The sequence below is a fragment of the Hemicordylus capensis genome, chromosome 4 (genome assembly GCF_027244095.1).
Source record: "Hemicordylus capensis ecotype Gifberg chromosome 4, rHemCap1.1.pri, whole genome shotgun sequence".
NCBI classification, from domain to species: domain Eukaryota; kingdom Metazoa; phylum Chordata; class Lepidosauria; order Squamata; family Cordylidae; genus Hemicordylus; species Hemicordylus capensis.
The window spans coordinates 14,248,088-14,270,082 of record NC_069660.1 but is presented as its reverse complement, the minus strand read 5'-3'; the positions used below and the strand labels follow the sequence as shown (position 1 = coordinate 14,270,082).

General features: G+C 47.1%; 1 protein-coding gene across 1 annotated transcript in view; it reads right to left on the bottom strand.

The window, feature by feature from the left end:
* Nucleotides 1-3,209: 3,209 nt before the first annotated feature.
* The window catches only part of RBBP8NL (RBBP8 N-terminal like), an 86,003-nt gene continuing 67,217 nt past the window's right edge, over nt 3,210-21,995 (bottom strand). Inside the window, exons 10-14 of the mRNA XM_053249239.1 lie at nt 20,824-21,583; nt 19,229-19,340; nt 12,726-12,790; nt 9,191-9,317; nt 3,210-3,609 (exon numbers count right to left, since the gene is read on the bottom strand). Coding sequence (XP_053105214.1) covers nt 3,476-3,609; nt 9,191-9,317; nt 12,726-12,790; nt 19,229-19,340; nt 20,824-21,583 — 1,198 coding nt within the window. The 3' untranslated portion in view covers nt 3,210-3,475. The remainder of the gene's footprint in view (nt 3,610-9,190; nt 9,318-12,725; nt 12,791-19,228; nt 19,341-20,823; nt 21,584-21,995) is intronic.

Below are 21,995 nucleotides of genomic sequence, written 5' to 3'. Positions count from 1 at the left end.
CGAGTTGGCACTTGCAGCTCGACAAACAGGTTGATGTTTTCCAGGCAAGTTCCATTTCCTTGTATGCCACCTCATTTCTTCCCCCTTCTCTTTTGCCCTTTAAGGGCTGCTTGGTGTGTTACAAAATCCCAGCATAGGAGGCACATATTACCCAGATTCAGATGTCCATTCGTGACGACTCCACACGTGAATCTTGCACATACCAGGAGACTGTCATCAGTCACAGATCTCCAGTATGCGCAGCGCACATGGCATGACAAACCTGTGCATGCAATCACCACCGGTTAAAATCATGATGCAGGTGTGAGATTACTTACTTCGTGGCTGGAAGGCCTGTGCAAAGCAGTCCTGACTTTCCTTTATGAATCCTCAACCAATATCTATCTATCTATCTATCTATCTATCTATCTATCTATCTATCTATCTATCTATCTATCTATCTCTGGTGGTGATTGCATGCACAGGTTAAAATCTATCTCATTTAGCCATCCAGGATAAACTGTGCAGAGTTTTAATCAATGCAGCATTATGCAGCAGGGGATTCAGTATACCTAGAACCCGGAATTTCATTCCTAATGCAAGGTGCATTTTGCATAATTACTATGTAGCATTTGCTGCCACAAGATGTGAAGATGTGGTGATGGCCACGAGCTTAGAAATAAAAGGGGATTTGATAAATCCATGCAGGATTAGGTCATCGATGGCTATTAGTCATGATGGTGAGATGGCACCTCCATGTTCAGAGGCAGTGTACCACTGGGGAGGGAAAGGTGAGAGAGGGCGCTTGCCTTCAAGCTCTGCATTTGGAGGCATCTGATTGGCCACTATTGGAAACAGGATGCTGAGCTAGATGGGTCCTGGGTCAGATGTTCTTTATTGCTCATTCCTTTATGGCCCTCAAGCTTTTGGGAGTAGGTCACCCAGAGCCTAATTCCATTCAGGACTGAGGCAGAAGACTCCTCTCTCAATTGATGACAGTGAGGGTGAGCAGCAGCCAGAAAGGCCATCCAGTTATTCCTGGCCCCGGGACTATTTCAGGCTGGGAGAAGCATCAGCTGCAGGGTGGCTAGGGCTCTGTGCACTAGATCTGCTATGTGTCCCTATCAGCCCAATGGAATCTGTGGGGCTTTGTCCTGGGTAAAACGTCCCTGTCACAGAAAAGTGCTGCAGGGATTTGATATACATTAGTGTCAGGGGGTGGGGGTGTCTCAATCTTGGGTCCCCAGGTGTGGCTGGACTACAACTCCCATCATCCCCTGCCACAAGAGCCAGAGGGCATTGATGGGAGCTGTAGTCCAATAAAATCTAAGGGTCTCTGCCTTAGCAGAGTGATCTGTGAAAGAAGCACTTGTACAGATTAGGGATTAGGCCTTTCACGGGCCTCCGAACAGGTTCGATCACTAGGTGGTTTGAAGGTGGGGGGGATAACTTTAAGGGTGGGGGAGGATGCATTTACCCCTCCCTCCACGCTGCGTCCCCCCCCCTCCAGCAATCGCTTAAAAACCGGTCTGGCGGGCGGGGGGTAAGTGTACCTCCCTCTGCACTTAAAGTTATCCTCCCCGCCTTTGACCTAGTCCCCGCTGCTTCTTGGCACATCCCTAGTACGGATACACACTTGCGCTTTCCAGGAGCAACCCACAGCCTCAAGCCATACTTTAGGCATACAGGAAGCTGCCATATACGGAGTCAGACCGTTGGGCCATCTACCCTGTAGTGTGTGTACTGGCTAGCAGCAGCTCCTCCAGTGTTTCAGGCAGGAGTCTCTCCCAGCCCTACCTGGAGTCGAGATGCCGGGGATCGAACCTGGGACCTTCTGAATGCCAAGCAGATGCTCCTGAGCTACAGCCCCGTCGCCGGAGGGGAATATCTTACAGCAGACAATGCTTACACATATGGACACCCATCCAAATGCAAACCATGGCAGGCCCTGCTTAGCAAAGGGGACAATTCGTGACTGCCACTGCAAGGCCATCTCTCCTCCCCATCCTTCAGTATCTGTGGAATATAGATCCTTTCACCACCTATATTCTACACCATCATTCCCCCAAGGCAACTTCTCAGCAAATAAGGCCAAGCCATGATTTTGGCCCAGGGGTCTGGAATAGCAGCCAGGCTACGTTGCAATTTCCGGGCTTGCCTTCAGGAATCCGCAGTGTCATGAGCAGCGTGATTCACTTGCAGGGCTGGGTTCGAATGTAATGATGGCCGACAGTTGCATACCCAAGCAAAAGTACACTTTGAGCATTCAGGCTTTGTTTTAAAAGCTCTCGGGCTCACAGGATCTCTTAGGCTGGTCACAGAGTCAGTGATATACCGTAGCTGGCAAATCCGTGTCCATAGACTGGAAGACATCATGGTCTCTTTACACAAGACTCGTGTGCTGAATGTTAGCTTTCCCTTCCAGTGAACATTCAGGAGCTCTGCATCTCCAGATCACACAGTGGCTGTTCTCACAACCACAAATTCCTGGGCAGGACGGGGTTAACCCAGGAATCCGTGGTCATCTGGGGAACCAGGATGCCTCCCGACCCAGAAGCTCTGAACCTGGGTAGCCCAGATCCGCTACCCAGGTTTAAAGTGAGGTAGGAGACAAAGAGAGCCACCTGACCTTTCTGCCAATGGCCATGTTTGCCATAGAGTTCTATGGAGAGCAGGGCCAGGCAGAACGGAGCTGCTGCGGTACTGAGGGCTGCCTCACTGCTGATCCCGCAATGCATTGTGGGATAGGTGGAGGCCCCAGCTCCCGATTTCAGCAATGGAGAAGGCTGCTCAAGTGTTCATGTGGGCGCACGAGCTGCAAAGCCGAAAGGAGGCTCTGGCCCTCTGGGAGGCAGGTGGTAGGAGTGTGCCTTCCCCCCAGCCGACCCCCATATAGTCATGAGAACAGGCTCATATTCATGCTCAAGATAAAATGTTATGTCATACCAAGATTAAAATGCCAGAATGGGCAGGACCTATAGAATAAGAATAATAAATTGGTAGACTGGAAGAGAGCAGTGGGCCATTCAAGTCTAACTACAAATCCAGGGGTGTAGCTAGGGGAGAGAGGGCCCGTGTTCACCCCTCTCCCCAGTGGCCCCTCAGAATGAGGGAGATAATGAAGAAAATAGGGAGGGGTGGAGTTGGGGGGAGGGGCTCTGGAGCTTGGGGGCCCGGGTTGTTTGAACCCATCCGCTCAATTATAGCTACGCCCCTGTGCAAATCTTTTGAGATAATTTATAAACGCTGTCCAGAGTGCCTTGACTGTCAGTGAGTTACTAGTCCTCATGAATTCACTTGTAAGCCAGGATTTGAACCAACAGTTCCTGGTAGCTGGTGACACAAGCAATGGGCTCCAGAAGGGTGTCCATCCTTGTTAATGTCAATGGGGATCATTAGAGCCATTTGGGGCTGCAGAAGGACCTCTTAGCAAGCCAGCAATGGCTGACAACCGCTCTAGCTGCAGCAACTGTCCTAGCCAGAAAGTACATTCAAATCATTTCTCCTCGGAGGTGGCATTTTGACTGAAAGCAGGGCTGGGGTTTTCCATTTGGTTTGCCGCTCCTTCTGCGTCGGCTGGAGTCTCACTGGGTTTGCCATTCCTTCCGCCTCTCATGGACTTTTTATAGGCTGTGAAGAGGAAAACAAACAGGGGTGTGAGCTGGACGGCCGTGCATTGCGGGATGATTCTGTCTGTGTGTACAGATGGTGGTGGTGGTGGTGATGATAGGGATATCCCAGGCCTCAGCACCTCACACACCCTGTGTTTGTCACAAGTGACTGGACACGACACATGTGGTTTATTCATGTGACCCTTGGACAACAATATCGAGCAATTGGCTTCCTGGGGGTGAAGCTCAGTGGCGGAGCATCTGCTTTGAAGGCAGAAGGTCCCAGGTTCACTAGCTGCGCTGGCAGCCTCTCCAGGTAGGGCTGGGAAAGACTCCTGCCTGAAACCTTGGAGAGATGCTGCCAGTCTGTGTAGTAGACAGTCCTGAGCTCGACGGACCAGTGGCCTGACTCAGAATAAGACAGCTTCCTGTGTTCGTATATTTTCAGACCAGAAATCTATCTTCATCCCTACAACTGCAATATGGGACCCATTTGGCCACCTCTATCAGTCAATTCCTCGCTTCTCCTTTAAAAATAAACTGCTGACAAAATGGCCACAGTATCCCTGGTGTGCCTCACTGTTGTCTGGGGCGTGATCCAGTTGTGGGTCACAACCTAGCAGCTGAAAACTAGTGAAGTAGAAAGCTATGGGGTTCATGGAAAGGTGTCATCAAAGGCAGGAGCCCCCTGGAAAGGCAGGAGCCCCCCCTCCCCCCTGGGCAAAAGCCTGATGTTGAAGCAGAAAGCAGCTGGGCTGATAGAATAGGACGCACTTAGAACAAAACCCTGTAGCAACCCATGTGGGAGCACACACCACCGTATGTGGTCCAAAGCACCAGCCAGGAGGCCAATGAAAAGAGGAGAGGAGCTTGAGGAAGGGTCCAGAGACACATAGGAGGCTGCCTTATACTGAGTCAGACCATTGATCCATCTAGCTCAGTGTTGTCTACCCAGACTGGCAGTGGCTTCTCCAAGGTTGCAGGCAGGAGTCTCTCTCAGCCCTATTTTGGAGTTGCCAGGGAGGGAATTTGGAATCTTCTGCATGCAAGCTGGCAGGCGCTCCTCCCAGAGCAGCCCCATCCCCTAAGGGGAATAGCTTGCAGTGCTCACACATGTAGTCTCCAGTGTTCCCGCTAACAGGAATTCCCAAATGTTGTTGACTACAACACTCATAATGCCCAGCCAAAGCCATTGCAGCTGGGAATGCTTGGAGTTGTAGTGAACAACATCTGGGAATCAGAGGGAACACTGGTAGTCTCCCATTCAAATGCAAACCAAGGTGGACCCTGCTTAGTAAAGGGGACAATTCATGCTTGCTACCCCCAGACCAGCTCTCCTCCCTGTCCTTGGTGGCCAACAAGCACCATCCATGGGAAGAAAGACACAGAAGCTCTTCTCACGATCAGTGAGAAGAGCTTCTCGTGGGTCTGTGGGGAAAGATCAGCTGCCCGCCCCGCAGCTGCGGGCTGGATCCAGCTGCGGGCTGGATCAGCCGCCCACACAACTCCCAGCTCCATCACGCTCGCTCCGTTAACCTCATTTAAGGCGAGGGGGAATTCGGCGGGCTAGCCGCCTTGGAATCACCGGGTTCACCTGAGAGCCTGGCAGTTCCCACGATCAGCAGAAAGCAGGCTCTTTCTACTGATCGTGGGAATAGTTTCACAGCCTAACTCTGCCTGGTGCATGAGCTGCCAATAGCCCCCAGTTTCCCACAGTGGCCCACCGGATGCCTCTGGGAAGCCCGTAAGCAGGAGATGAAGGCGCACCCCTTTGTAGGGATGTGCACTAACCGGTTCGGAGGCCATTTTAGAGGCCCCGGAACCGGTTTGAATGCTGGGGCCGGTTTGATGTTCAAAGGCCCCAGGGTTGGCACTTTAAGGGTGGAGGGAGGGTGCACTTACCCTTCCCGCCATTTCCCCCCCACCAGCGCTGTATTTTTCTAAAAACCTTTGGGCGGCAGTGTACCCCCCTGCCGCCCCGGTGCCCTCATAGGCCGGAAGTGGTTCCGTGCACATCCCTACCCCTTTGCTGCTGTCGCTCCCCTGCAACTGCTGTTGAGAGGGATCTTGCCTCTGGACCAAGATCTGCATGCAGCCGGTACCTGTTATTCACATGTTATTGTTGGACACAGCCGTACACCTCTCCTCTGCATCCTGCATTTCCGTGGGCCAGAATCAGGCCCACTTTGAAATTAAAGCCAGGTACAGTCACCCACACAAAAGCATGAATGAGTGTACAGACATCTGAACGCAGGGCCCAACAGACAACTGGAAGGATTGACGTCTACCAAACCCTGCCATGGTTTTTGGCTTGGTGCTGTCAGCTGAACACCTTTCAAGCCCTGCTCTTGAAGGGAAGGGCCCAAGGCTTTCAAAAGCTTCTTTTTCTTGTTCTGTCAACATTTTCTGTCCAAGTTCATCAGATGTGTCAAGAAGGCAAAGTGATGGGAACAGAAGCTTGTTAAACAAGCCCTCCTTTAAAGCCTGGCCGACAGCCGTCTCTCTCCCTTTTACGGTGGGTCAACACTGCTCTCTCTCTCCCCCCCCCCCCGCCCCGGGTCTCTTTCTCTCCCTCTCTCTTTTGACTGCACAAACAGAGCCGGGGATCGTGCTTTCGACCTGAGTTGGAGAAACGTTTAAACTTTTAAGAGGCAGGTTGTATGAAAGCCTGGCCCTTATCAGTTTCCTGCTTCGTCACCTGTAGGAAATACCAGTACAACGCATTGCATTGTTAGCAAGTTGACACCTCTCCGGGGCATGGCTTAAAAATAAACACGGTCTATGAGAAAAGCTCTCCCTACGTGTCAGTAGCTCTGGCAGGGAGTCTTTGGCCACGTCTTTGTCAATCAACATTTCTTAGGGAAGGCTAAGCAAACATGACATTGTGTACCTACTACACCTATTCATGTTCAGGGTTGAGAAGGCCTGTCCCCGCCCTGTCCCCACCCCAGGAACCCAGGTCAGCTTGGCTAACCATTTGCAGAAGTCCCGGCTGGCTCAGAGAGACCCACAAGTCCCTGCTGTGCTGTGTGTCTTATCGCAGTTCGCCTGTATCTCTTTGGACAAACATTGACGCAGTTAGCAGAAGTGAGTGTGTCTGGATTGTGCAGAGAAAGAGGGCCTAATTCCACCCCATCTATTTTTCTCTTTCAAATAAAGTAATAACATCAATTCATCAGTTTAGCAAGCAGGAACGGGGTAAAAAAAAACCCCAGAGGAACCAAGCAGAAGATCTTTGACAACAAGATCTGGTTATTACCTATAAAGCTCTGAATGGCTTGAGTCCAAGGTATCTAAGAGGACGCCTTCTTCTTCATGAACCCCACCCCCTATTAAGATCATCTGGGGAGAACTGGTTGTGGTTGCCACTGGTTTGGTTGGTGGTAGGGTTGCCATATCCTGGGTTGCCAAATCCAGGTGCCTAATTTGCATATTATGTAAATTGGCTTGAAAGTAATTTTGCATATGCAAATTAGCAGCTGCACTTTCCAGTTGACTTGTATTTGCTCTGGATATGTACCAACAATAGTTGGGGAATATATCTTTGCCTGACCATTTTTCTTGACATATTAACAGTAGCAATAGAACAAAAAAAAAAAAAGGGGGGGGAGGGAGAAGGGGGGGAAGCAAAAAAAAAAAGCACAGCTTTTAAATTAAGACTGCAATTCTGTACACACTTATATGAGAGAAGATCTGATTGAAACCAATGGTGCTTACTTTTAAGTAGGCATGCATTGAACGTAAAGCCAAGAAAGTCCTTAAACATGACAATACACAGCCTGGTAGACAGGCACTGATTTACATCAAAAGCAAACTATCCTCTCAACTGCCCGATAGAGATCCCCTGCTGATAAAAAATAAAGGCAACATTCCTCAGGGGATTACTGTACTTGTGACCCTCTCCCAGCTACCTCTCTTAATCCAAGTCCAGCTGTTGAGCAGAATAGTGACTGCATGCTTTGCTCCATAACTCCATTTCTACAACGGCTAGAGTGTAGCGCTTTTTTTTTAAAAAAAAAAAATGAAAGCTGAAATCTGGGTGAATCTGTGTGGGCTAAGCAATCCAGGTGAGATGCTTAAAATCCAGCTGAAACCCAGAATTCCAGGGGGCATGGCAACTCTACTTGGTGGCAACCCAAAACAGGGCCTTTTCCAGGGTTGCCCTGGGACTTTGGAATATGTTAAATGGTAACAAAATTAGAGCCTCCCCTTCTCTGGATGTTTTAAAGAAATATCTGAACTATTATGAGAGTTCAGAGGAAGGCAGCCATTATAGGCTAAGACTACTTTATTGTGTTACAGGAAGAGACAAATTCAACAAGCAGTACAGGCAGGAAGTAGGAAGGGACTCTGCCTCCAATTAGGATCACTACTAGCAAATGCTAGTGCCACCTACTGGCTGGATATATTACAACAACATTTCCACACAATAATACCTGTTTAATCAGTAGTTTTAAAGTTTTAAGTTTTAGAGCTTTATCTATATTTTACATTGGTTTAATTATGTTAATGCTTTTATTATTGTTGTGTTTTAAATTGTAAACCACCTAGAGATTTTAGATGGGGCGGTATAGAAATGTGCTAAACAAACAAACAAACATACATACATACTTTTGCTGAATAGTTAAGCCAAGTAAGGAGGATCTAATGTGATAAAGCTTGCTGAGATGAAATTGGAATTACAAGGAAGCAGGTTTAGGTGAGACATTAGGAAGAATCTCCCAACTGTAAGAGCTGCTTGATAGTGGCACAGCCGGACTCATGTACCGGTAGGCTTCTGCCAAAAGTCCAGTTGGGTTCCTCCCCATTTTTGATATCATGGGTCTATTGTGAAGTTGAGTGAGATAAGGGAATATTCTTGCACAGTAAATTTCAAGGGTAGTACATGTTATAGACCCACTAAATAAATACTTGAGCGGAAATCCTGTGTGTTATTTCTCTTGGTTCAAATTTGGTTTATGAGAACTTGGCAACGGTGGGAATCCAGATGAATTAAAGGTGGAACATTACATCATTGTTTTCAATCACAAGAGTTTAGATTTTCTGAGTGCAAAACCTGGCATATTAAGAACCTAAGAACAGCCTTGTTGGATCAGGCCCAAGAAGGCCCATCTAGTCCAGCATCCTGTTTCACACAGTGGCCCACCAGATGCCCCTGGGAAGCCCACAGGCAAGAGGTAGGTGCATACCCTCTCTCCTACTGCTCTGCAACTGGTATTCAGAAGCATCTGTCCCCTGCTAACTGAGCAAAGAGGCACCTTTTTAAAGTGGCGATTCTCTTTATTGAGCAGGGGGAGAACGACTGGCCCAATTCACCCCTGGCACAGCACTCCCCTAGTGGCTGTTGCTGGTGTCTGTCTTGTGTTTCTTTTTTAGATTGTGAGTCCTTTGGGGACAGAGAGCCATTTTATTTATATCTATGTAAACCGCTTTGGGAGTTTTTGTTGAAAAGCAGTATATAAATATTTGTCGTATTCGTATCTCATCTCTGAGGCTCGAGGTGGCCTGTAGCCCTCAGACTATGAGCCATTGATAGACCAGTCCTCTATGAATTTATCTAAATATTTTGCCGTGTGGAATTCTCAAGCTGCCACACATACCTTTGGTCCATGAATCCTGTCCTCTCTTCCGCTTCTTTGGCAATCTAGGACTGCCCGCCTTTATGCCGTAATGTTCTTTTTCCATAGAAGTTCCCTGGAGACTTCCATCACTGCACGCATCAGTCACCTACACCAATTAGGGAGGGAGGAAATGGTTCAGGCAGGATCCTGATGCTTGGAAGATCATTGTCATATCTGGCATCTGCCTCTCCCCCTCCAATGAAGATAGTGCTCAGATTTTACATTTAAGATTGGCCAAATTGGGCCTGGTTGGAAATGTTGTTGTAGGGGAAGAATGACAGTTCCATCCCCAAATAGTAAAGCAAAACCAGTTTGGTGAGAAAGCAGCAAAGCAAGAGGTCCTGAGACAGTATTGAAGAACTACAAGGATTTATTCAAAGAAAAGGTTACAAACACATGTGAAAAAGCCTGCAGCTTAATTTCAGCTGTAGCTCATGGCTGAAGAGAGAGACCAAAACCAACAGACATCTCTGGAGAGACAGAATGGAGACTAACATTGGAAGAACAAATAGGGGAGGAGTCCAGCACTTTTATCCATGACCCTAACAACACACGCCCACCCATGGTCACTATGAGACACTGCAGCTGAGAGCTGATGCTGCCAGGGTCCTAGCTCAAACAGTTGTCATCTATCTGTATTCACTCTAAAAACTAAGTGGATGCTCTTCCAGCCCTGCCCACAAGTCATCTATTGTCTAACTAGGGTTTAAAGCTGAAGCCTTTTATAGATACAGTCAGTAGACAGTAAGGTGTTCACATGACCAAAGTGGGGAAGGCTTGGGGGAAGGCATGAGCCTACCTGCCTCCCCCCGCATGACCAGAGCCTGAACAGGGCTCTGACACTCACGCACCAACATGAGTGGCATAGTGGTGAGTGGTGTGACGGGTTGAAGGCAGGGGAATGAAGCCAGGCTGCCAGGTTTCCCACAATGCACTACACAAGCAGTGTGGTGCATTGGGAAATCTCCCTTCTGCTGGGCCATTCCTTTCCCCAGCCTCTATGGCCAAGATGACTGCCGGCAGCCCAGGAGTAGCTGTTGGGCAGCATGAACATCAACATGGCCAGGCAGTGTGGTAGGTTGTAAGGATGTGCACAGAACCAGGCACGGGTGGCTCGATTGCAGGGGCTGTCTCACTTTAAGGGCAGGAGAGGGTGCACTTACCCCTCCCTTCACTTTTCCCCCACTGGTGCTCGGTATTTTACAGGTTCTACGGGGCGGCAGTGTATTTCCCTGCAGTCCTGTTTGCTCTTCGGCTGGAAGTGGCTGGTGCGTGTCACGAGTCCCTGTGCACCCGCCCGATGTGAGTGAGTGCGACGTATGTGTGCAAGCGCCCAATGGGCGCATGCATGCCAACTACCTCCAGCCACTTGTGGCCGAAGAGCAAATGGGGTGGCAGATTCATGCACATCCCTAGTAGGAGGCACACACCCTCCTACCTCACTTTTAGCCTGGGTCCAAAAGCAGGGCTACCCAGGGGAGGAGGGGTGCGACCGGGACCCATCCCAGCACTTCACACGACCTGGGGTAGCCCTGCCCTACCCCTGTAGGGCTGGTCATGGGAACGACCTTAGTGTGTTGGGTCTGGAAATGGAGATCTTTCCTTAGCAATGGGAATTTAATTTCCCTTTCCTTCCAACTTTCTTCTCCTGTATTTAGCAAGGGCATGAAGCACTGATGAATCGGGACACATGTCATGTGCCAGAAGATTAGCTTCTAGTGATTGAAGGTACTCATTCAGGGTAGCTGAAGTAGAAGAGACTTGAATAATCTTGTTGCTGGCTCTGGCATGCTTGCTTTTTCTTACATCAATAGCATGTGGGCGGTGGGGGGGGATCAACTGGCATTGAGAATGTGGCAGGGGGCTAGGGGGCATTAAACCTACCCATCTGCCATGGTCATAATGCCGTTCACATCTCCCCACTGCACATGCTATTTGCATACATTTGGAAAAATGTACTTTTTCAACTTTGTATCACTTTTATCATTGTCTTAATTGGATCTGTTCTATAAAGTTTAACACTTTTAAAAGTGGATTGGGAAATACTTATACTTGCTGCTCGTCTTTTAACGGGGTGGGGGGGGAGCATGGCAAATAGCACACAGCGCAGTGGTGGTGGAGACAATCTTTTATCTAGACCTTAGGCGAAGGTTAATTGACCCTCTTTTACATAATTTGCCAGGTTGACTGCACAAATTCTACATCAAATATTTACTTATAGATGTGAATTCATCTATCACACACACAGTTGCAAAATTCTGTTCTGCAATACAGGTTCATCTCACTCTGCTCGCTAATGGTTAGATCCAATGTACAGTTATGTTATTACTATGGCTATGTTTAAAATGTTATATTGTTTCAGATGTTGTGTTATTGGCCAAAGACCATAATAAAGACTGACTGACTGGTGGAGACAATCTGGATCAGAACAGCGGTAGAGGGCATTTCTTGCATGTGCTATTTACATACATACCGTATTTTATGGACTATAAGACTCACTTTTTTCCTTGAAAAATATCCGCCAAAATTCAGGAGCGTCTTATATGTTTTAACAGTTTAATATGTTAAAACTCTGAAAAACTGGATTAAAATTAAGGTGCGTCTTATAGTCTGTAGCGTCTTATAGTCCGTAAAATACGGTAATAGTAAATATACACTATTGTTGCTGCCTCAGAAAAGACTACATTTCCCAGGGGTAGGAGACAAGTTGCTTTCCTCTACCTTCACTCCTGCCTGCAAGGTCGCAGGCAGCCATCTCCCTACTGGGCTTCAGGGGAAGGAAGGAAAAAGTCAATTTAAAAGTCAAGCAGTAGGAAGATGGCTGCCTGTTCCATTGAGAGCAAAGGTAGAAGAAAGTGGCCTGTCTCCTGCTCCCTGCATGGACCCTGTAAGTAATTGTGGAGTGGGGTTGAAGCACCAAAGCTTTGCTTCCGAAGGTCAAAGGGCACCTGTCTGAAGCTCTAAGGTGCTCCCTGAAGCAAAGTGGGGATGCTTCACACAGCCCTACTTTTTATGAGAGTTCTGGTCCGCCACCTATCTGCTCAGTAGACAGCCCTCCAAAGTAGCCAACCAGATATTCTTGGGAAGTTCACATTCAAGGGATGTTGGAGGTAGCCCTCCCTTCAGGTAGAATCTGACAACCAGAGATATACTGCCTTTAAATATGGAGGATCTCTCTTGAGCTAGTAGCTGTTGATAAGCCTATTCTCCAGGAATCTGTCCTAACCTTTCTTAAAGTTATCTAAGCTAGTGGCCATCGCTACATTTTGTGGCAATGAATTCCACAAGAATTTATGAGTTGTGTTAAAAATTGCATCCTTTCGTCTTTCCTGAACCTACTGCCAAACGGATTCACTGGATGACCTATTGACTATGTATCCTAGTGCTGAGCATGAGAAGGGCTGTCCAGTGGCTCCCTAGCAGAGACCCACACTGACCACATGTTGCAGTTGGGTGGGAGATGCAGACTAGGGAGGGGTGCATGTACAGACTGAAGGGTGAAGACTGAACAAACCTCGCTATCAGACGTACTGTCGGGTTCATTGGATTCTTCTTTAACTGATTCTGAATCGCCATCATCTAAAGGATACAAAAACAGGAAAAACATCTATGGATGAAACATATGTCACTTGTCAGAAGCACAATAATTGATCATGGAAACAAAGCAGGCAGTTGACTGTAGGCTCTTCCAGGGGACATGAAGAAGAAGCACTGCTCCTGCACTCTTCCAAGTGCAATTTTACTCAGCTTCCACACACTCCAGGAGCCTTGCATTGTTTTTCAAGTGTGAATTCAGCTCTGTCCATTTGCAGAGCATTATGCAATTTTAGCAGTGCCACCTGCTGGCCAGGGACATTCTGTGAAGAACCACTATTCACCAGAAAAGTAGTAATCAGTTCCTCATGGCAAGTAAGAGCTGGCCAGCAGGTGGAGCTGCTAAAATTGCTCAACAACCTACTGTGCATATGGACAGAGTGTACATTTCCACTGGAAAAGATAGCACAAGCCTGCTGAAGTGTAAGGGAGACAAATAAAATCATGCTTGGAACAGTGCTTCTTAACGTCACCTGAAAGAGCTCATTGAGTACACCAAAGCTATCAATGATTGACCAGGAGAGGGATCTTGGGGTCATGGTAGACAGCTCATTGAAAGTGTTGACTCAATGGGCGGCAGCTGTGAAAAAGGCCAATTCCATGCTAGGGATCATTAGGAAGGGGATTGAAAATAAAACTGCTAATATCATAATGCCCTTATACAAAACTATGGTGCAGCCACACCTGGAGTACTGCGTACAATTCTGGTCACCACATCTAAAAAAGGACATTGTAGAACTGGAAAAGGTGCAGAAGAGGGCATCCAAGATGATCAAGGGCCTAGAACACCTTTCTTATGAGGCAAGGCTACAACATCTGGGGCTATTTAGTTTAGAAAAGAGATGACTGAGGGGAGACATGATAGGGGTCTATTAAATCACGCATGATGTGGAGAAAGTGGATAGAGAGAGATTCTTCTCCCTCTTACATAACACTAGAACCAGGGGTCATCCTGTGAAATTGGTTGCCAGCAAATTTAGGACCAACAAAAGGAAGTATTTCTTCACATAACACTTAGTCAACTTGTGGAATTCCCTGCCACAAGACATGGTGACAGCCAACAATCTGGATTGTTTTTTTGAAGGGTTTGGATAACGTCTTGGAGGAGAGGTCTATCAACAGCTACTAGTCGGAGATCTATAGGCCACCTCCAGCCTCAGAGGCAGGATGCTTCTGAGTGCCAGTTGCAGGAGAGTAACAGCAGGAGCAAGGGCATGCCGTCAACTCCTGCCTGTGGGCTTCCAGCGACATCTGGTGAGCCACTGTGTGAAACAGGATGCTGGACTAGATGGGCCTTCTTGGGCCTGATCCAGCAGGGCTGTTCTTATGTCCTTATGTTAAACCTACAGTAAATGCACTGGCAAATGAAATGCCGATGATGTTAGCAAGTCCCTATTTTACAGCATGTTCCAGACATATGGTGGCATTGAGCAGAAGACCTCTAAAAATATGAATCTGCATGACCATTTTGATCTCACAGCAAGAAAGTGACCTTTCCCATCAATATGCAGCGAGGGTCAATTTGCTCAATCAGAACTGGCAAGTTGATGATGAACTTGAACTAGGCCTCACAATAATTAAATCCACAAGAAGTATTCTGGGAAGCAACTCCTCATTTTCTTCTCTTATAAAGACCTCTCATGGCCCCGAATCTGCCAGATACAGTATGTGGTCTCTCTGTGTGTGAAGTTATTAGATCCTGAACCTGGGAGATCAGGTTAGACTTTTGGGGGGAAGAGTCAGCCCACCCTTAAGTGAGCATGGCCCAAGTATGATGGAAGAGGACCGTGTGTTAAGTGCAGGCAAGAGAGAAAGGTGCAATTAATTTGATGTCTGAACTGGAGGTGTCCAACAACTCCTTTTATACGATTCGACTAGATCAATATCAGTTTGTGACTCCTGAGGATGTGGACAAGCTGCTTAGAGCGATGAGGCCTAACACTTGTTCTCTTGACCCTTGTCCAACATGGCTTGTTCAATCTAGCAGGGAGGCTATTGTAGGCGGCCTGGTGGAAATCATAAATGCCTTTCTGAGGGAGGGCAGGATGCCTCCTTGTCTCAAGGAGGCAATTATTAGACCTCTTCTAAAGAAGCCTGCATTAGATCCCTCAGAGTTGAGCAATTATAGGCCTGTCTCCAACCTCCCGTGGTTGGGCAAGGTAATTGAGAGGATGGTGGCCTTTCAGCTCCAGGCGGTCTTGGAGGAAACTGATTATCTAGACCCATTTCAAACTGGCTTTCGGGCAGGCTATGGGGTGGAGACTGCCTTGGGCAGCCTGATGGATGATCTCCAATTGGCAATTGACAGAGGAAGTGTGACTCTGTTGGTCCTTTTGGATCTCTCGGCGGCTTTTGAAACTATCGACCATAGTATCCTTCTGGAATGTCTGAGGCTGTTGGGGGGTGGGAGGCACTGTTTTACAGTGGTTCCACTCCTACCTCTCGGACAGATTTCAGATGGTGTCGATTGGAGATTCTTGTTCTTCAAAATCTAAGCTTAAGTATGGTGTCCCTCAAGGCTCCATACTCTCTCCAATGCTCTTTAACATTTACATGAAACCGCTGGGAGAGATCATCAGGGGATTTGGAGCTGGGTGTTACCAGTACGCTGATGACACCCTGATCTACTTCTCCATGTCAACTCCTTCAGGAGCTGGCATAATCTCCCTAAATGCCAGCCTGGAAGCGGTAATGGGCTGGATGAGGGAGAATAAACTGAAGCTGAATCCAGATAAGACGGAGGTACTTATTGTGCGGGGTCAGAACTCCCGAGATGATTTTGATCTACCTGTTCTAGATGGGGTCACACTTCCCCAAAAGGAACAGGTCCGCAGTCTGGGAGTACTTCTGGATTCACACCTCTCCCTGGTTTCTCAGGTTGAGGAGGTGGCCAGGGGTGCTTGCTATCAGTTTCGGCTGATACGCCAGCTGCGTCCGTTTCTCAAGATCAATGACCTCAAAACAGTGGTACATCAGTTGGTGACCTCCAGACTTGACTTTTGTAATGCACTCTATGTGGGGCTGCCTTTGTACGTAGTCCGGAAGCTTCAGTTGGTTCAGAATGCGGCAGCCAGGTTGGTCTCTGGGTCATCTCGGAGAGACCATATTACTCCTTTGCTGATGGAGTTACACTGGCTGCCAATAGGTTTCCGGGCAAAATACAAACTGCTAGTTATAACTTATAAAGCCCTAAATGACTTAGGCCCTGGGTATTTAAGAGAACGTCTTCTTCACTATGAGCCCCACCGCCCATTAAGGTAATCTGAGGAGGTCCATCTCCAGTTACCGCCAGATCGTCTGATGGCTGCACAGACACGGGCCTTCTTGGTTGCTGCCCCAGGATTCTCCACTAAGATACGATCCTCCCTATCTCTAGCAATTTTTCAAAAAAAAAATAAAATAAAATAAAAAAATCTAAAAACCAATCTTTTTAACCAAGCTTTCTCAGCCTTTTAAAATTATTTGGTTTTAATTTTGTGATTGATTTTAAATTGTTGAAGTGTTTTAACTTTTATATGTGTTTTAATTTTTTTATGTTAACCGCCCAGAGATAAAAGTTTGAGCAGTATATAAATGTGATGAATGAATGAATGAATGAATAAATAAATAACAAGTTAATTTCTAGCTGGCTTTCTGGCAGTGACGGTGACGGTAGCGGCTGAGACCTATGGTTCACACTGAGAGCAAGCTGTAAAAAGCAAAGAAAATAGAAAGTGGAGGCAAAGCTCCAGAGAGTCCAAAGTTGGGAGGAGAGTTGGTGAAGGGATGGCACAGATCCTGGAACTTCTCAGGAAGCGACCTGCCCAGCCTGAGGCAAAGTCTGAGACCAGTTCCTCCACACAAAAGTTCCTGGAACTTGCAGGCTGGAACAGAGGCTGTGAACAGGGTTTAGGGCCAAGGTCCTGCCCTACAACAGATCAGCACACCAACAATAATGCTCCAAGGAGTGTGATCCCAGTGCAGGTGCAGGGACCAAGGTGGTCTCTTGGATCTGGCCTGCATTACTAGAACTTGGACTTCCAGGTTCTCTGTGTGGAGCCCTCTGGAAACCAGAAACTGCCAAATGGGCCAAGGTGTACCAGGAAATACATGGCTGCTCGCTGAGCTTTGTGTCAATACTCAAATGACAATCAAATAAACCTTTGCATTTTTCCCCACACCCAGAATTCAACCTGTGGAAAAATCCTCTAGCCCTGATTAAATCTCTTTATATGTACATCAACACAAAGTAATCTTCCCCCGCTTTCTTTTAACAACTTTCCCACTAATGCAAAATCCCGATTCTCTGGTCCAGACTAGGTGTTCCCCAAATGTCCTGACATATTAAAAAATAAAAATTTAAAAATCCATCCATCCAGATCCACTCCACTTTCCAGCACAGGCAGTAGAGATGATATAATGAAGCGGCTTTTGTAATTATGGAGGAAAGAACATGGATGGCTTTCTAATACATGGAGAGAATATCAGTTCTTTTGCTGAAGCACTTGGAAGAAGATTCTAGTCCTCATAGAGAAAAGTAGCACACACTGGGAAATCTGTGTACGGTTTTTATTTTTGTATTTTATATATTTTAAATCAGATTTGTTGTTATATTTTTAACTTAATACTTTTAGCTGTTGTTTTTATTATGTTTTTCAACTTTTGTAAACCACCTTGGGATTGTTTTTAATGAAAAGTGGTATATAAATTTAACACTCACTCAACTCACTCACTCACTCAAATAAATACCACAAGAGGATTTTCTCCTCAGATTGGTCTCAGATTGAGGCTTATAACTCCCTGTTGTTATCTATGGCATCAGACTATAACAAACAGCTGCCTCTCAGTCAATCTTCTGATAACCTTGAATTACAAAAGGATTCAGGGGGCCTTGTGATGGGTCCTTTAGAAAGCTAAGTGATGTGTATGTGGGGGGTGATTTGGCAAAAATTAGTGGCGGTACAGGGATGAAGCTTGCCAGTTTCATTAACTGGGGCTTGGATAACTTCATGGAGGAGAAGTCTACCATCGGCTACTAGATGGAGGGCTATAGGCCACCTCCAGCATCAAAGGCAGGATGCCTCTAAGTACCAGTTGCAGGGGAGTAACAGCAGGAGGGAGGGCATGCCCTCAACTCCTGCCTGTGGCTTCCAGTGGCATCTGGTGGGCCCCCAGACCTGGACTGTATGAAACAAGATGCTGGACTAGATGGGCCTTTTCTTATTGTTCTTATTAAGGGCTACCCTACATTTTTCTTCATAATTCTTGCACAGTCTTCTGATTGCCTGAGCACCCTATGCAAGCCCTTCAAAACCAGTTAACCCCCAGACCTGGACATACTGTTGCTGACAGGGACTGTTGTGGCCAGGGGCGGCTCCTTAAGGAGGCATGGTAAGTTGATGACCTCAGGCGGCGCCTCTGTGAAGGGAGGCAAGTGTGGACATCCTCCACTCTCTGGGCATCGCCTCACCTGCTTGCCACCCTGCTGATCTTCCCCATTGCTGCTGGGATGTGTTTTAAGGGTGGTGAAAAAGCAGGTTAACTGCCCAAACTGAAGTTTAAACTTTTGCCAGGATGGGAAAGGGCAGGGTGTGTGCAAGGGAGCTGCTGTTGGCCCTGCTGTCCAATGTTGATGGCAGTGTTAGGGGCGTGGCAAGCAGCACATGGGCCTCACCTTGGGTGGCCTCACCTTGGGTGCAAGAACTGGCGCTGGGTGCCGCCAGCCACTAAAACCCAGCCTCGTCAACTTTCCCAAGCGGGTGCTACTGAGCATGTCCAGAAAGAATAACTGAACCCCTGTGTACATTTTTTGTTGCTCACACTAGGAATCAGGTTTCACAGTCCTACAAATGTGGACAAAATAAATCTAAACTAGGGCTGCATTCTCACAATCCTGGTGATCCTAGTTAAAGAGTTAGCCAGAATTGCTGAGTCTTGAGGATCTGGTTGTGAGAACATACTTAGCCATTTTATATCTATCTATCTATCTATCTATCTATCTATCTATCTATCTATCTATCTATCTATCTATCTAAACAAACCGCTTTGGAAACTTTAGCTGGAAAGCAGTAAATAAATATTTGTTGTATTGTATATATTTCCTAGGCAATCCTGGTCAAACTACTGTGGCTAAACTGCCTTTAACCAGGATAGATAACCAGGATCTGATCTCTTAACTCTTTAGCCAGGACTGCTGTGATTGTGGGAACATAGTCTGGGAGAAAGAGGATCAGAGACTACAATGTGTGTTAATTCACACAAGTCTTTAGTTGCTGCCTCGGTCCCTGACCTAAGCTGTTGAAATGCTCATTTTAGGCTTTGTGGTGTTCAGCCTAATCTACCTATCTGGGGATCAGGCTCCTAAAGCAGTGCTCTTACCCACAAAGCTAAATATTATTCCCGATCACTGCCCTTCCAAAAGCTCAAGTGACGTTTTCATTTTACCTGGCTGGTCTGTAACTTGCTTCTCGGCTCCTGCAGGTGTTTTAGTCTCTGAACTGGCAACTGTATCACAAGGGGATGACCTGGAAACAGGCTGGTCTCGCCCTGAAGAGATCTGTAGGACGTCATAATGAATTATCTGTCAATAATTTAGTTTACACAGATTTCTGGATATCTTTGGCCAGAAATGTTGCAGGTTGGCACTCAACAAAACACCTCCTCACCCCAAACAACCCTAAATGGTGCTCAGCCTCAGTGTAGAAACTAGGACAGGTTGGCAACAGCAGACAGGAAGTTAGTCCTTGGGCCTGATCCAGCAGGGCTGTTCTTATGTTCTTAAGCAAGAATTCTGTACAAATACGCACATCCATAAATGCAGCTACCTCCAAAATCCAAATTCTGTGACTGTGGAATAATTTGTTACCTAATTTGTATACTTTGCTTGGGCTCCACAGCTCATTTTTCACACGGAAGAATCCCTATTTCTTTGTTCTATCTATCTTTTTTAAAAAAGAAGATTGTGGCACTCACAAGATATTAGGGAAGCACTAGATAGGAACATAGGAAATGGCCATATACTGAGTCAGACCATTGGTCCATCTTGCTCAGTATTGTCTGCACAGACTGGCAGCGGCTTCTCCAGACAGGCAGGAATCTCACCCAGCCCTATCTGGAGATGCCAGGGAGAGAACTTGGAACCTTTTGCATGCAAGCAAGCAGATGATAGTCTTTCCCATTCCCTAAGGGGAATATCTTACAGTGCTCACATGTCGTCTCCCATTCAAGTGCAAACCAGGGCAGACCCTGCTTAGCAAAGGAGACAATTCATGCTTGCAACCACAAGAGATGTGTGGAGGCCGAGAGCGAAGTGCTGGGGGCAAGGGAGAGGCACTACAGGCTCCCTTCTGTAGTCAAGCTCCTCTCTCGCTCCCTATGCTTTTTGTACATCTTAAGAGCTAGAAACTTGAGTTTCTTATAAAAATAAATAAAATGAAAGCGCAGAGTCTTAGGATGGCATGACAGGAGCAATGCATGCAGCCTATTATCTGTCCTCTTGTGACATATCCAGGGTGAGTGAGTATTCATAGAGGAGAGATCTTTGTGCTTTCACTTGAATGTCTACATGGAGTCAATGCACAGACAACTGTATGAGCATAGCAGGACTCTCCTTCTGTGGCTGGAAACACTGCTTTCCCCTGTAGTGTGGAGAGAGCCCATACAGATATATGTGTTGATTCACTGAGCTTCATTTGACTGCTATGTGAAATATAATCTGTGAAGTGGCCCTAACCCAGGGGTTTTCAGCCTTGAGTCCCCAGATGTTATTGGACTACAACTTCCATCATCCACAACATTTGGGCATTATGGCTGGGGATTATGGGTATCGTAGTCCAACGACAAAGTTGACAACTCCTGTCCTAACTCAATAGTGGTCTGCTCTGCAGGGCTGTTGTGTGTGTTGGGGGGCAAGCACAACATATACTGTAAAGCACCTGGCACAAAAACATCAATGAGATAAAGCAGTATAGGTGCATGAGGAAGGAGATGGTGATGAAACAGCCTAACACAAGAGCTCCCGAGGAGTACATTTTTCTTACCAAAGATGCTGCAATGCCCTCTTTGGTTTTGGCCATGAGCTGCTCTGACTCTTTGCTCCCATGGAGATATTTCGCCTCATGGGCGTGGAATGGGTCCTCATTCGGTTCTTCATCCACACTCCCAGCCTTGCACTCTGCTGAGGACTGCTGCCCGCTGACTAGCTTCAAGGCCTCTCTTCCTTTCCCATAATCTGATAAATCCAGTGGTGCTTCGGTGAGATACTCCCTCATAGTCTCAGCCGTCTCTGCTTCCTCCAGATCCTCCTTATGAATCCAGAGAAATTTCCCAAGTGTCTCATCAGTGGGCTCATCCAGGCAGGGACTTTCTTTTTTGCACTCTTTTGCAGACCTCAGCAACGGGGAGGGTGATCGCTTTTCTTGGCTGCCTTCCATCTTGGCCTTAACTTCTTGCTGTCGCTGTTGTGTTAATAAATACTGGAGTTTCTCTTGGTGGTTAAGGAACTGGAGTCTGTTCTCTAACTTGCAGTCCTTCATGTACACCACAGCGTCTGGGAGTTCCAAGATGGCAGCTTGGTCCTCCCAGTCATCTTGGGACCTTGCTCTACCTCCCACTTCTCTGGTCAGTAACAAGTGGTGAGGGAAACTGCCGTCCTTGTTGCTGGAGTTATTCCGGAGTCCAAGATGGTGCAGGGCAAAATGTTGGTCGAGGAGGCGGAGCTGTTCTTTTCTGGTGGCAAACTTCAGAGTTTCATAAGACGAAGCAATTTCATGGCAGTCTGATTTGCTGGCTCTTAAATAACTAAGACAAACATTGCTGTTACCACCACCCAAATATCTCTCAGGGTCACATTTTTGAAATGGTTCAGGAGTTATTTCACCTGGGAGACCCACTTTTCATCTATGGTGACTTTCTTTGGTTAGCCTGGACAGAATATTGAGGTGGTGAAGCCATGGTTGAGTGCTCCGCCCACTTGAGCCCGATCCTGATCCTGCATACTGCGTTCGGATCAGGCATGGAGAATCAGCTGTGGACTGTTTCTCCTTCTCTGCCCTCCCTCTCCCTCTTTTCCTTTGGTCTAGGACAGAAGTGGGCAAACCTGGCCCTCCAGCTCTTGATAAACTACAATTCCCATCAACCCCAGCCACAATTTATCAAAACCCCAGCATTGTAGCTGACTCATTCCTTTTTGCATTGGGAAGGGGGAGCCTCC